This window comes from Notolepis coatsorum, assembly GCF_963971535.1.
Source record: "Notolepis coatsorum genome assembly, chromosome: 19".
Lineage (NCBI taxonomy): Eukaryota > Metazoa > Chordata > Actinopteri > Aulopiformes > Paralepididae > Notolepis > Notolepis coatsorum.
Window position 1 is genome coordinate 89252579 of NC_140183.1, and position 15909 is coordinate 89268487.

General features: G+C 49.1%; 1 protein-coding gene across 2 annotated transcripts in view; it reads right to left on the minus strand.

Moving 5' to 3' along the window:
• Positions 1-15909, minus strand: part of grik5 (glutamate receptor, ionotropic, kainate 5) — a gene marked incomplete at its 3' end in the record, with an annotated part of 295760 nt that overhangs the window by 140413 nt on the left and 139438 nt on the right. For both annotated transcript variants that reach the window (XM_084336069.1, XM_084336068.1), the window contains exons 10-11: positions 15852-15909; positions 14470-14673 (exon numbers count right to left, since the gene is read on the minus strand). The exon at positions 15852-15909 is cut by the window's right edge and continues 50 nt beyond it. In XM_084336069.1, the coding sequence (XP_084192195.1) occupies positions 14470-14673; positions 15852-15909 (262 nt within the window). The remainder of the gene's footprint in view (positions 1-14469; positions 14674-15851) is intronic.

The following is a 15909-nucleotide window of genomic DNA, read 5'->3' on the forward strand; positions in this document are numbered from 1 at the left end:
TGGTTGTGGTGCAGGGAGTGGTAATTCAAGACACTTTTACCCCGTGTTTCCACTAGTAAGCCCAGCACAAAGGATAACGATTTCCAACGTTCCTCCTTTCATCAGAAATGAGGTCCTGGAAAGGGAATTGGCTAGACACGGCCAGATAGTTTCCCCGGTGAAGATGATTTCTCTGGGTTGTAAATCCCCTCTGTTAAAGCATGTGTTATCTTTCAGAAGACAGGTTTTCATGATTTTGAAAAATGAAAAAAGTTATCTGAATTTAGAGTGGATGACTTTGATTATACTATTTATATAACTTCAGACACAATGAAATGCTTTGGGTGTGGGATGGAAGGTCACATGATTAGGTCCTGTCCTACTAAGAGGCCTAGGCCGTCTGATCAAACACCGCCATCACCCAGGACAGGTCCAAGTGGCTCGAGCACCAACAAGGGTCGAGAGAGAACCTCTGGGAGGATAGGGACAGGAGAAGGTCTGGTGGAGAAGACAGGACAAGGTGAGAAGGTGCAGGGGAAGGGGAGAGGCCTGGTGGAGGGAGTAGAACAGGGTGAGCAGGTGCAGGAGGAGAGGCCTGGTGGAGAAGACAGGACAGGGTGAGCAGGGGGAGGGTATAGACCTGGTAGTGGGGGCAGAACAGGGTGAGCAGGGGGAGGGTATAGACCTGGTAGTGGGGGCAGAACAGGGTGAGCAGGGGGAGGGGATAGACCTGGTAGAGGGGGCAGAACAGGGTGAGCAGGGGGAGGGGATAGACCTGGTAGAGGGGGCAGAACAGGGTGAGCAGGTGCGGGAAGAAAAGAGAGGTTTGGTAGCGGAGGCAGGAGTAAATGTGAATTTTAATTGGAAAAAAGTGGAGAGAAAGGGAAAAGCGAAGGCTGTTGAGAAGGTCACTGTGGTCGAGGAGGGTGAAGAAGTGGGAGGTCAGAAGACAGGGGTCAGAGGTGAAGAAAGAATCAGACTGGGCAAACGGGCTGGACCAGCTGCTGGAGAAGTAGAGTGTATCATAAATGAGGAGGAAATGGAACTTGATGCTGATGTTACCAAAATGTCCCAAAAAAGGAAAACTGAGGTCAGTCAATCTGACTCTAAAGCAAAAAAATAGTGCCAACCTGAGCAGCAGGTAGACAGTGACAGTGGAGACTCTGACTTCAGTGATGAGGCGGAGTCTCTGCCTCCCACTCAGTCTCAGGCTGACAGGAGGGATGGTTATTCTTTAACTAGAATAAAAAGTTTTCTACAGGATACTAAAGGCTCAAGGGCAGTTAAGGTGGAAAGCTTTTTTCCTGACGTAAAGTTATGTGAGGTTTTGCCCGCTGCTCACCACCTTTCTCTGTTTCTTTAAAGCCTACTGTTAGAAATTCCCTTCTCACTCACTCTCTCTAGCCCCCACCCTCTCGTTCTTTACTCTCGTTTACTCTCAGTGGCCACACCTGGACTATTATCAATTACCTCTCGCACCTGTGGTGGCAGGCTAATTAGTTCCCCTGTGGGCTTTAAATACCAGGGCTCTTCCCCTCGTTTCGGCGTGGGGTCGTGTTGTATTCATGCTGAGTCATTTCCTCTAACATCTAGACTCTTTCGGGAGATCCTCTGGTCTACCAATGCTGTATTTGGATTTCTCCAGCCTTGAGATGTTTTGCTCCAGCCTTCGTCTGCTGTCGCCGTAGCCTGTGGAGGAGACTGTTCTGCGCTCCCTGTAACTTCCACGGGAGGCACCCCAGCGTTCCACTGCAGACCCCAGCGCAGCTGTTCGTCCTGACGCACATCTAGACCAACGCGCATCTCCCGGACCCTCGGGCTTGGCACGCTCTCCAGTCACCAGCGCGCAACGCGCATCTGCAAGGGCTTGGCACGCTCTCCAGTCACCAGCGCGCAACGCGCATCTTCAAGGGCTTTGGCCACCTGTCGCCGTTTGCCTGGAGGGAGACATTGTACTGCGCTCTCTAATTCTCTACGGGAGGTATTCCAGTGTTCCACTCCAGACCAGCGCGCCAGATGCGCTCAAGCCTTCGCCACCTGCCGCCGTTTGCCTGGAGGGAGACACTGTACTGCGCTCTCTAATCCTCTACGGGAGGTATTCCAGTGTTCCACTTCAGACCTTCGAGCTTGGCACGCTCCTCCGTACCAGCGCACAGACGCGCATCTTCCAGACCTTCGAGCTTGGCACGCTCCTCCGTACCAGCGCACAGACGCGCATCTTCCAGACCTTCGAGCTTGGCACGCTCCTCCGTACCAGCGCACAGACGCGCATCTTCCAGACCTTCCTGCTTGGCACACTCCTCCACGCAGACGCACCAGATGCGTCTCTCGGTTCCGACGCGCACACCAAGGTGTGGCGCGCACTCTGTTCCTCGGCTCCGACAGCGGCTACCCGGTGGACGACACCCTCGCCACCGCCACTGTTCCGACGCGCACACCAAGGTGTGGCGCGCACTCTGTTCCTCGGCTCCGACAGCGGCTACCCGGTGGACGAGACCCTCGCCACCGCCACTGTTCCGACGCGCACACCAAGGTGTGGCGCGCACTCTGTTCCTCGGCTCCGACAGTCGGCTACCCGGTGGACGACACCCTCGCCACCGCCACTGTTCCAGCACTCTGTCCCTCGGCTCGGACAGCCAGCCACCCGGTGGCGATGCCCTCGCCCCGCTGCTGTCCCTGTACCATTACGCTTACGCCTGGGTGAGTTTTGATTGTGATGTCACTCACCCAGCGTAGTGCCCTTGCCCCCGTTCCCGCTGCTGTCCCTGTACCTTTACGCATACGCCTGGGTGAGTTTTGATTGTGATGTCACTCACTCAGCGTAGTGCCCTTGCCCCCGTTCCCGCTGCTGTCCCTGTACCTTTACGCATACGCCTGGGTGAGTTTTGATTGTGATGTCACTCACTCAGCGTAGTGCCCTTGCCCCCGTTCCCGCTGCTGTCCCTGTACCTTTACGCATACGCCTGGGTGAGTTTTGATTGTGATGTCACTCACTCAGCGTAATGCTTTTTGCCCCCGTACCCGCTGCTGTCCCTGTACCTTTACGCATACGCCTGGGTGAGTTTTGATTGTGATGTCACTCACTCAGCGTAATGCCTCTTGCCCCCGTTCCCGCTGCTGTCCCTTTACCTTTTCGCATACGCCTGGGTGAGTTTTGATTGTGATGTCACTCACTCAGCGTAATGCCTCTTGCCCCCGTCTCGCTGCTGTTCCTGTACCATTACGCATACGCCTGGGTGAGTTTTGATTGTGATGTCACTCACCCAGCGTATTGCCTCCTTTAGTTCTCACTTAGTTATTAGTTTGGACATTTCATCTCCCACTCTGTTTTGTTCTCTCGTGGATATTATTTTGGACATTTCATCTCCCACTGTGTGTTTGTTCACACGAAGATAGTATTTACTTTGTTACTTTGTTATTTGGACTGTTCTGCATCTGCTCTGTTTGTTCCCTTTGAATATTAACCCTCTCCTCTGTTCTGCAGAGCGGCCCAGATGTTTTCCCACCAGTCCCCAGTTCCTCCCTGTCCCCAGCCCGCCTCCGCGGTTCTCTGTCCCCAGTTCCTCCCTGTTCCCCAGCCCGCCTCCGCGGGCCTCAGTCCCCTCTGTCCCAAGTTCTCCCCTTCTAGTTCCACCTAGTCCCTAGTCCTCTATCCCTAGTTCTCCTAGTCCCTAGTCCTCTTTCCCTAGTTCTCCTAGTCTCTAGTTCCTCTGTTCCCTAGGCGTTCCCTTAACCTTCCCTTAGGCGTTCCCTTACCTTCCCATAGTGTTCCCTTTTCCTGCCCGCCTCTTAAAGGCACTTTACCTTCCCCTCTTGTGTTATTCCAGTGTTTTGTGTTTTCTCCCTTAAAGGGACAGTGCCCTTTTTCCCTGTTCTAAATAAATATCTGTTTCTTGGCAAACCATCATACCTGTCTTGTGTTGTGCGATTGGGGTCGGTTACAAACCATAACAGTACGACCCCACCAAATCGACGACCCCAGCCAGCACAGACGGTGTATGTTGAGTTTGCCTTTTTTTTTTCTTGTTCCCTCTAGCTCCCCTGTTAGCCCTGTTAGCTCCCCTGTTAGCTTGTTAGTCTCCCCTCTAGCTCCCCTGTTAGCCCTGTTAGCTTCCCTGTTTGCCCAGTTTAGCTTCCCTGTTAGTCCTGTTTAGCTCCCTTGTTAGCCTGTTACTCCCCTGTTTAGCTTGTTAGTCTCCCCGGTTAGCTCCCCTGTTTGCTTCCCGTTTTGCCCTGTTTGACCCCCCTGTAGCTAGCCATGCCCTGGCGGCTAACCCAGTTTCCCTCTGCATGGCCCCGGTCTGCTAGCTTGGCCCCGGCTGTTAGCACAGCCTCTATGTTTATGCAGCCTTGCAGCTGGCATAGGCCCTGTAGCTAGCCAGGCCCAAGCAGCTAACCCGGTCCCTCTGCATGGCCTCCACTTTTTTGTGTAGTTTATCCCACTGCTAGGACTGCCCTTTCAGCTAGCAAGGTCAGTTTTTCTCACACAGCTAGGACTGTCCTTCCAGCTAGCTTGTGCTCTCATGCTGGTCCAGCCCTGTCTGCCAGCCTAGCTCCGGCAGCTAGCGCAGCCTCTATGTTGATGTAGCAGTACAGCTAGCATAGGCCCTGTAGCTATCAGTGCCCTGGCAGCTACCCTTTCCCTCTGCTAGCCTGGCTCCGGCAGCTTGCGCAGCCTCTATGTTGATGTAGCAGTACAGCTAGCATAGGCCCTGTAGCTATCAGTGCCCTGGCAGCTAACCTTCCCTCTGCTAGCCCTTTCCCGGTGCTTCCATGGTTACCCCTTAGCTACCCTGCTTGCCCCTCAGTTCCTCTAGACCAGTTGCTCTAGACCAGTTCTCTAGACCCAGTTCCTCTAGACCAGTTCCTCTAGACCAGTTCTCTAGACCAGTTCTCTGAACCAGTTCTCTAGACCAGTTCTCTTGCCCAGTTCGCTAGACTAGTTCTCTAGACCCAGTTCCTCTAGACCAGTTGCCCCTCTGCTACCCTAGTTACCCCTCGGCGACCCTGTTTCTTTTGCTAGCCCCACTCTTGTGGTGGCTTCCCCTGCTGGCTTGGCCAGTACCTCTTGTTTTGCCCCCTGCCACTCTGTCTGTATTTGTTTTGGGTCGCCGGGTGGCTCCCGTTGAGGGGGGGGTACTGTGAGGTTTTGCCCGCTGCTCACCACCTTTCTCTGTTTCTTTAAAGCCTACTGTTAGAAATTCCCTTCTCACTCACTCTCTCTAGCCCCCACCCTCTCGTTCTTTACTCTCGTTTACTCTCAGTGGCCACACCTGGACTATTATCAATTACCTCTCGCACCTGTGGTGGCAGGCTAATTAGTTCCCCTGTGGGCTTTAAATACCAGGGCTCTTCCCCTCGTTTCGGCGTGGGGTCGTGTTGTATTCATGCTGAGTCATTTCCTCTAACATCTAGACTCTTTCGGGAGATCCTCTGGTCTACCAATGCTGTATTTGGATTTCTCCAGCCTTGAGATGTTTTGCTCCAGCCTTCGTCTGCTGTCGCCGTAGCCTGTGGAGGAGACTGTTCTGCGCTCCCTGTAACTTCCACGGGAGGCACCCCAGCGTTCCACTGCAGACCCCAGCGCAGCTGTTCGTCCTGACGCACATCTAGACCAACGCGCATCTCCCGGACCCTCGGGCTTGGCACGCTCTCCAGTCACCAGCGCGCAACGCGCATCTGCAAGGGCTTGGCACGCTCTCCAGTCACCAGCGCGCAACGCGCATCTTCAAGGGCTTTGGCCACCTGTCGCCGTTTGCCTGGAGGGAGACATTGTACTGCGCTCTCTAATTCTCTACGGGAGGTATTCCAGTGTTCCACTCCAGACCAGCGCGCCAGATGCGCTCAAGCCTTCGCCACCTGCCGCCGTTTGCCTGGAGGGAGACACTGTACTGCGCTCTCTAATCCTCTACGGGAGGTATTCCAGTGTTCCACTTCAGACCTTCGAGCTTGGCACGCTCCTCCGTACCAGCGCACAGACGCGCATCTTCCAGACCTTCGAGCTTGGCACGCTCCTCCGTACCAGCGCACAGACGCGCATCTTCCAGACCTTCGAGCTTGGCACGCTCCTCCGTACCAGCGCACAGACGCGCATCTTCCAGACCTTCCTGCTTGGCACACTCCTCCACGCAGACGCACCAGATGCGTCTCTCGGTTCCGACGCGCACACCAAGGTGTGGCGCGCACTCTGTTCCTCGGCTCCGACAGCGGCTACCCGGTGGACGACACCCTCGCCACCGCCACTGTTCCGACGCGCACACCAAGGTGTGGCGCGCACTCTGTTCCTCGGCTCCGACAGCGGCTACCCGGTGGACGACACCCTCGCCACCGCCACTGTTCCGACGCGCACACCAAGGTGTGGCGCGCACTCTGTTCCTCGGCTCCGACAGCGGCTACCCGGTGGACGACACCCTCGCCACCGCCACTGTTCCAGCACTCTGTTCCTCGGCTCCGACAGTCGGCTACCCGGTGGACGACACCCTCGCCACCGCCACTGTTCCAGCACTCTGTCCCTCGGCTCGGACAGCCAGCCACCCGGTGGCGATGCCCTCGCCCCGCTGCTGTCCCTGTACCATTACGCTTACGCCTGGGTGAGTTTTGATTGTGATGTCACTCACCCAGCGTAGTGCCCTTGCCCCCGTTCCCGCTGCTGTCCCTGTACCTTTACGCATACGCCTGGGTGAGTTTTGATTGTGATGTCACTCACTCAGCGTAGTGCCCTTGCCCCCGTTCCCGCTGCTGTCCCTGTACCTTTACGCATACGCCTGGGTGAGTTTTGATTGTGATGTCACTCACTCAGCGTAGTGCCCTTGCCCCCGTTCCCGCTGCTGTCCCTGTACCTTTACGCATACGCCTGGGTGAGTTTTGATTGTGATGTCACTCACTCAGCGTAATGCTTTTTGCCCCCGTACCCGCTGCTGTCCCTGTACCTTTACGCATACGCCTGGGTGAGTTTTGATTGTGATGTCACTCACTCAGCGTAATGCCTCTTGCCCCCGTTCCCGCTGCTGTCCCTTTACCTTTTCGCATACGCCTGGGTGAGTTTTGATTGTGATGTCACTCACTCAGCGTAATGCCTCTTGCCCCCGTCTCGCTGCTGTTCCTGTACCATTACGCATACGCCTGGGTGAGTTTTGATTGTGATGTCACTCACCCAGCGTATTGCCTCCTTTAGTTCTCACTTAGTTATTAGTTTGGACATTTCATCTCCCACTCTGTTTTGTTCTCTCGTGGATATTATTTTGGACATTTCATCTCCCACTGTGTGTTTGTTCACACGAAGATAGTATTTACTTTGTTACTTTGTTATTTGGACTGTTCTGCATCTGCTCTGTTTGTTCCCTTTGAATATTAACCCTCTCCTCTGTTCTGCAGAGCGGCCCAGATGTTTTCCCACCAGTCCCCAGTTCCTCCCTGTCCCCAGCCCGCCTCCGCGGTTCTCTGTCCCCAGTTCCTCCCTGTTCCCCAGCCCGCCTCCGCGGGCCTCAGTCCCCTCTGTCCCAAGTTCTCCCCTTCTAGTTCCACCTAGTCCCTAGTCCTCTATCCCTAGTTCTCCTAGTCCCTAGTCCTCTTTCCCTAGTTCTCCTAGTCTCTAGTTCCTCTGTTCCCTAGGCGTTCCCTTAACCTTCCCTTAGGCGTTCCCTTACCTTCCCATAGTGTTCCCTTTTCCTGCCCGCCTCTTAAAGGCACTTTACCTTCCCCTCTTGTGTTATTCCAGTGTTTTGTGTTTTCTCCCTTAAAGGGACAGTGCCCTTTTTCCCTGTTCTAAATAAATATCTGTTTCTTGGCAAACCATCATACCTGTCTTGTGTTGTGCGATTGGGGTCGGTTACAAACCATAACAAGTTATTTGTTGAGTCCGCTAAGTGGCTAATGAAACGCAATGACACGAATGAAGAAGGTTTCTCTGATCAGGAGATTTATCGTTTAAGGAAACATGTTCAAAGGTCAAGATCAAAAATCTCCAATGATGTTTAAGTTATCTGGTCTCCTTTTAATATTTTATGTCCTGCAATTTGGATATTTTCTCATGGCAGAATTTAAAGTAGGTACCCTAAATGTAAATGGTGCAAGAGATGATGCAAAGAGGGCATCTCTTTATCAACTAATGGATTTAAAGAATATTGATATGATGCTTGTCCAAGAGACACACAGCACTGAGGATAATACAGTGGCTTGGAAAAGAGAATGGAAGGGAGAAATTATTTTAAGCCATAACACCAGTAATAGTGGTGGAGTGGGGATTTTATTTTCCAGAATTTTTTTGCCACAGTCATGTGAGATTGAGGAGGTTCAAGTCAAGTCAAGTCAAGAGTTTTATCGGTATATGTACATGAGTAGGGCATATCGGTATATGTACATGAGTTTTTACAGAGCATGGTAGGACATGCTAGGTCCTGTGGTAGTGCAATACACTGTTAGCTACGGATGAGGCACTGGGTCTTTATGTACACTGCTATACAATGCTATATTATACAATCTCAAGTTATACTATACTATTCTTAAAGTGACCTTTCCTTGTGTAAAGTGACCATAAGTGTGAGCGTGTGCAGCATGAGTGTGTGTGTGTGCTCAGGGACGTCTTTTAAAAGTAAGAGTATTATATGAGAAGGTGAAAATGGTATTTATTGTTGTTTATGCCCCAAATGTTGGTTTGGAAAGAATGTGTTTTTTAGATTCTTTGGCTGATGTTATTAAGGGTTGTGATAATAATAATATAAGAGTTTTTATACTGTACTGTTAACCCCGTTTTAGATAGGAACCATCAAGAGCCGTACGAGCTGAGTGATGTGTGGAGACGATGGCATCAAAAGCAGAGGCAATACACATGGGTTCACACTAGAGATAATTTATTATCATTGGCCAGACTTGATCGGTTTTTATTGTTTTAAACACCATTTTAGTGTTTTTAACAATTGTCATATAACCCCTGTTGGTTTTACTGACCATTCTCTTGTGTACTGCTCTGTTTTGATCAAGTGTGTAAAGCCACTGGCATTTTAATACATCTCTTTTAACTGATCAACATTTTAGGGACGCATTTACCTTCTTATGGAAGGTTCATAAGCAGACAAAGGCCAGTTTTACCTCACTACAGCAGTGGTGGGATGTGGGGAAGTGCAAGATTAAGCAGTTCTGCCAACAGTACACTCTAAATGTTACTAGAGATATCGCCAGATCTATGAAGGCTCTGGAGATTGATGTGGAGGAGCTTCAAGAGCTAGCAGAATCCACAGGAGATCGAGGCCAAATTGGAGCTCTCAAAGCTAAAAAGTCTGCTCTGGCTGACCTGTTAGGTATTTCAGCACAGGGTGCTCTGGTGAGGTCACGTCTCAGAAACATCTCGGAGATGGATGCATCTTCCCGTTTCTTTTTCGGTCTGGAGCGCAAGAATGGGCAGAAGAGGCTCATCCACAGCATGCGCTCAGACACAGGTCAGATACTGTCTGAGTCCACTGACATCAGGAGGCATGCTGTGGGTTTTTATAGTAGCCTCTTCCAGTCTGAACTTGGAGAGGAGCAGGAGGAATCTCATGGTTTCTATGAAGGCCTACCAAAGGTAGAGAAAGAGTCCAGTGCAGAGCTGGAGGCGGATGTGTCTCTTGATGACCTCCATACTGCCCTGCAGAGCATGGAAAATGGGAAAGCTCCGGGTATAGACGGACTACCTGTAGAGTTCTATAAGACCATGTGGGCAGTGTTGGGGGAAGATCTCCTGATGGTGCTCGGAGACAGTCTTATTGGAGGGCAGCTGCCGCTGAGCTGCAGGAGGGCAGTACTCACGCTGTTGCCAAAGAAGGGAGACTTTATGGAGATCAGGAACTGGAGATCTGTCTCACTTTTGTGTACATAATACAAGCTCCTCTCCAAGGTGCTAGCTACCAGGCTGAGAGAGGTAATGGGGCAGGTGATCCATCGTGACCAGACCTATTGTGTGCCTGACAGGTTGGTCAGTGACAATGTTTTTCTGATTCAGGATTTTTTGGACATCTCTAGTGCATTGGGTTTGGAAACTGGTCTTATTTCCATAGATCAGGAAAAGGCTTTTGACAGGGTTGAACACCAGTACTTGTGGAATACTCTAGAGGCCTCATAGCCAAGATCAAGGCCTTGTACAGTAACATTGAGAGTGTGCTTAAGATTAATGGTGGTTTGAGTGCTCCTCTTAAAATCCAGAGGGGTATTAGGCAGGGGTGTTCTTTGTCGGGAATGCTGTATTCCCTGGCATTTGAACCCCTGCTACACAGACTCATGGTAGGCATCTCTGGGGTAAGTGTCCCTGGATGCATTGCACATTTTAAGCTTTCAGCATATGCAGATGACTTGGTTATTTTTATAAATAAACAGGAGGACATCAATGTGTTAGTTGAAAATGTGGGACGTTTTGCTTTGATTTCATCGGCTAAGGTCAATTGGGGGAAGAGCGAAGCACTCATGGTGGGTATGTTGAGTAGCAGACTCACTTTACCAGGGGGCCTGCATTGGAAAAAGGGAGGTTTCAAATATCTGGGAGTGTTTTTAGGGGATGAGACTTTTAAAAGAAAAAACTGGGAAAACGTACTAGAAATAGCTCAAGGCCGTTTAAAGAAATGGAAATGGATGTACCAAACATGTCGTATAGGGGCCGTGTTCTTGTAATCAATAACCTAGTGTCTTCTAAACTGTGGCATCGTCTGATGTGTGTTGAGCCCCCAATAGACCTTCTCCCTAAACTTCAAGCTTGCTTTTTAGATTTGTTCTGGGACAAGCTGCACTGGGTGCCCCAGAGTGTTTTGTACTTGCCCAAGGAGGAGGGTGGGCAGGGTCTTGTGCATCTATGCAGTAGGGGTGCAACTTTTCGACTCCAGTTCATTCAGAGACTTTTTTATGGACCAAAAGACTTGGTGTGGAGGCCGGTGGCTTGTGCCATACTACAACAGCTTGGAGGACTGGGACTGTCGAATTCTCTGTTTTTAATGGATTTTAGCGGTGCTCAGTTAAATGTTCTACCTGTTTTTTACTGTGTACTTTTTAAAACATGGAGTTTGTTCGATAAAGGACCGCTGGATTACTCGAAGTCACTGTTCTGGCTTTTGAAAGAGCCAGTTGTGCTGGGAGCACGTTTGGACGTAGCTGGTGGGCCAGGTCTGACACTTTCCGGGCAGCTCTGCAGGTCAAAGATCACCACACTGGGCCATGTTGTGGACTTGACAGGAGCAATCATGGACAATGCTGCTGCTCTTGCTTCACGCTTGGAGGTGAAATCCATCAGGACGGTCAGCTTGATGCTGGGAAAATGGAAGCAGGGGCTCAGTGAGATAGAACGTCGCATGTTGACAGAGTTTAAAAACGGGTTTCTTCGTCCTAGTGATGAGGATCTGTTTCCTACGTTTAAGCTGCAGCCTGATTTTAAAAATCGCACAGGGCCTCTTTTAACAATGGGAGATGTTTCTGGTGTGTTTTTTGATGTGGTTGATGGAAAATGTTTGTACAGACTGTTAGTCAAGGTTCTCCACAAGGAGAAGCTCAACGGGAGAGGTGACACTCGCTGAAGAGCGCACCTTGGTCTCAGTGATGAGGTGAAACAAGAGTGGCGAGCACTGTACAAACCACCATTATTCAAAAGAATTGGCGATCTGCAGTGGAGGGTTTTACATGACATAGTGGCTGTCAATTATTTTATTTCCCTATTGAACCCTAACGTCTCACATAACTGTCCTTTTTATGTGCAAAGGGAAACAGTTGTCCACTGTTTTCTGGACTGTTCCAGGCTGCTGCCTCTGCTAGGGTTACTAGAGAGACTTTTTCAGTCTGGTGAAGAGGTGTTCTCGAAAGAGAGGTACATTTTGGGTTTTAAATACTGTAGAAAAGAAAAAAGCAAGTGTCATCTTTTTAATTTCATTTTAGGGAGAGCAAAGATGGCTGTGTATCTCAGTAGGAGGAATAAGATTGAACAGGTATTGGATCATGATGCTGTATGTCTGTTCAGAAAAATGATCAAAGCCAGACTGAGCATAGATTTGAATTATTATAGAGCATTGAACAACCTAGATCAGTTCACTGATATATGGGCACATAAAGGAGTGTTGTGCTCTGTAATGGTAGATGAGTTGGTGTTGGCAACTGAGCTGATTTGAGTTTTTTCTTTGTTGTGGTTGTTTTTTTGTTGTTGGTGGTGTTTTTTTTTTTTTTTTTAATAATTGATTATCAAATTGTTTGTAGGTGTTCTTGAAAGGAGGACAAGTGTTATGTACCGTTGACTGTGTAATGCTTTTTGTTGTAATGCTAGAATGATTTATAAATAAAGTGTAGTTAAAATTTAAAAAATTCTCTCTCTCTCTCTCTCTCTCTCTCTCTCTCTCTCTCTCTCTCTCTCTCTCTCTCTCTCTCTCTCTCTCTCTCTCTCTCTCTCTCTCTCACACACACACACACACAATCCATAACACAGACCCAGGATGACACCACCTTACAGTTCTGGGTGGTTGGGTTGGGCGTCAGGGTTAGTATGAAATCTAGCGGGTCTGTGGTCTCTCTGCCTCCCTACTGTCTCTTCTCCATTAGGGGATAATTGATGAACATGGGCCACTAATTAGAGCTGAGTTATCAGGCATTGGGAAGGGCAAGGAGAGACAGAGAGAGAGGGGGGGGGGGGGGGGCTGGGGGAGCAGGGCGAGCCCCATACAGAGACCACAGCCAGGTAATTGGAAGAATACTGCATGGTAATTAAACAGTGAAGGGCTCTCATTAGCCCTGCTGCAATCAGACTGGCATACTACACCGGACAGAGAGAGAGAAAATGAGAGAGATAGAGAGACAGGGGGGGGGGGGGGGGGGGGGCTATGGGGTTGGGCGGGTGTTATCAGACACAGACAGTTTTAGGCAATGCCACCTCTCTTTTGTCAGGGTTTGTCCTACATTTATTCCCCTATGAGAGCAAATTGAGGCATTGCAAGTTAGAGTGGAGTTTGGGACTACTGTGTGTGTGTGTGTATGTGTGTGTGTGTGTGTGTGTGTGTGTGTGTGTGTGTGTGTGTGTGTGTGTGTGTGTGTGTGTGTGTGTGTGTGTGTGTGTGTGTGTGTGTGTGTGTGTGTGTGTGCATGTGTCTGTCTGCCTGTATGCGCATGTGTGTCTGCTTGTGAGGGTGTGCAGGTATGTGTGCACCACAACCTACTAACCTTTGTCTTTACTATTATGCACTCTGCGACTAAGGAATCTACCTTGCCTATATTATTTACTACCTGTACGATGCTAATATGTCTACACTAATATGCACTCAAGTCTGTAGCACTCAAGTTCGACACTGTTTGACGAACAATGTTACTTACCCTTAACTCAATGGAGGCCAAACCTGAGATAAGTCAGGTTAACTCGCCAGCGGTTGGGCGCCAGACCCGATATTTCTCGGGTTTTGGTAGTTTATTCCTATTTAAGCCTTTATTCGATATTTGTATTCATCAGGGACCTTGATGTTACCATAGAGAATGAGTCCGAGATCGCCAAAGTGCAATACCGGCCGCATCCAGCTAGACAGCGGTATCGAACACCGTTTGTAACCTTGTATCTTGGCCTGTGTAACGGCCAAATGTCTCCGGTCTCACTTTTCCTCGTCGGGCGAGTGGAGCGGTTCTCCCGGTTCCATTGAAGCGCGTCAAATATCCCCGATCCATATGTTGTGGTGGGTTATGCCATGGACCAAATGGACATCGGATGTACCAGATGGCGATCAAACAATTGGAATATTATTTTTGGAATACTCCCGATCACAGGTAAGGACTATCTGATGTAAATTGTTGCTTGATCGTGCAAAGCTTTTATACCGATCGGGCTGATAAGCGTTTTTAGTGTTCAATATGAATGCCGTTACTGACAATCAAATAATCAGAAACGACCCACCCCCCCCCCCCTTCATGCATTCATGATGAAACATAATACCTATGGCATAGATGTGATTTGGGAATAGTAGCGTGTACAGGCAAGAAACGGCAACGTTTATAGTAGAATTGACGTATAAGGCTATAACTCAGCATTTCGGGAATTACCCCAGACCGCTCTAAAACCATACTTATATTCACCACGGTATAACACGGGAACATATGGATGGAAAAACAAATTATTTTTCACATGTTGAACAATAGATAGGTGATGTCAAATGGGCCATAGTATTGTATCCATAGCTATAATATAGAATATAGTTATAGCTCTACAAACAAGGTGACGCACTCCTATCTTTTAAAGCGTGGCCTTGCTATGATGGGCTCCGTCTAATAACTGGCGCTGAATGAGTTAAAAGATAAAAGCGTCAGCTAAATTACTAAATGTAAATGTGTCTGTGTAAGCATTCATTTAAGCATTTGTTGGATTTATTTCTGTTTGTGTGTGTGCGTGTGTGCGCGGGTGTGTGTGTGTGCGCGGGTGTGTGTGTACGCGTGTGTGTGTGTGTGTGTGTGTGTGTGTGTGTGTGTGTGTGTGTGTGTGTGTGTGTGTGTGTGTGTGTGCGCACGTGCGCTCACTCTGTTGATCAGCTCTCCCACCATGCCAGTCCATGAACCGTTGGGCTCGGGGGCTCCGTACAGCCCATCATCCACTAGCTTGATCTTGAAAGAGAACTTCAAGATATCCGCCAGTTCCCTCAGCATGTCCACACAGAACCCCTCATACTGGTCGTTACCATGGAAATCCTGGTAATTGCCCTTACGCATCACATATGGGTTTTCCTAAACAAAGTATACACATGTACAACAGGTGGTTTGTGTTAATTTCATATTATATGACAACACCATTGAAGTTATTAGATTTCTATTAGTTATTATACTGCCAAGTGTCAACACCAATAATGCTCCATCAATAACTCAATCTCATACATGATCGCCCCATGACACGGGCAACATTGGCTCGGTAGGTAGAGCAGTCGTCTGGTAATCCAGAGGTTCCCGGTTTGATTCCCACTCCTCCCGGGCAGCATGTCAAAGTGTCCTTGAGCAAGACACTTAACCCCTAATTGCTCCTGATGAGCAGGTTGGCACCTTGCATGGTTGCCTCCGCCGTCGGTGTGTGAATGTGTGAGTGAATGGGTCAAAATGTGAGGAACAAATTGTAAAGCGCTTTGGATAAAAGAGCTATATAAATGCAGTCATTTATCGGCATTTACCATTTATGTCTCATACATGATGTCTCATATATGATGCGACCCCAAGAACACCACTTGACTGGTCAAAAACACCTGATTGGCCAAAAACAACAGCTCCCTACATCAATAACCAATGGGTCGGAAAACTAAGACCACCATCACCAACCAACGTTGTCGACTGCAGCTTGACTTGCAATGAAGGAACTCATGTACCGGTTCATACCATGTCAACCACAGGATGATAGACCGACATCATGTATGAGATTGAGTTATTGATGGGGGGGGCATTATTGGTGTTGGCAGTTACGATAAGCTAAGATTCAGGGTTTTGACAGTTGGACAGTATAGGTGGTAATAAGAATCTACCAAGACTTAACTGTAGAAAAGTAAGAAATAAAGTGACAGTTTTTGTTCTTAGTGAGCAGGCGGCCTGTCCTCATCAAACATTCTATCAGTAGTTTCCTTGACAGTCACAGTGAAGAGAGACAGCATCTCGCTGCTGTCGGGTGAAAACCCCATTCAGTATCTCCATTTTGGTCTTTTTTTTCTTGCTTTTTTACTGTGAGTTTTAAGGTTCCTTGTGTTGTGAGTCCCATAACCCTTTTGCATTCAAACCCCAATGTATATATATATATATAATATATATATATACTGTATGTTTCTCTTATTTCCTGGTAAGTTGAGCCTTTGGGAGATAGAAGGTCCCCGGTAAAAAGAAACAGGCAGCAGCTGTGCTGGTGGTTCAAAAGAAAAGGATGACCTCACCAGTATGGTGGTGACGATAAGGGTTTTGTTGGCCAGCGTCTCTGACACGTTGATGTCC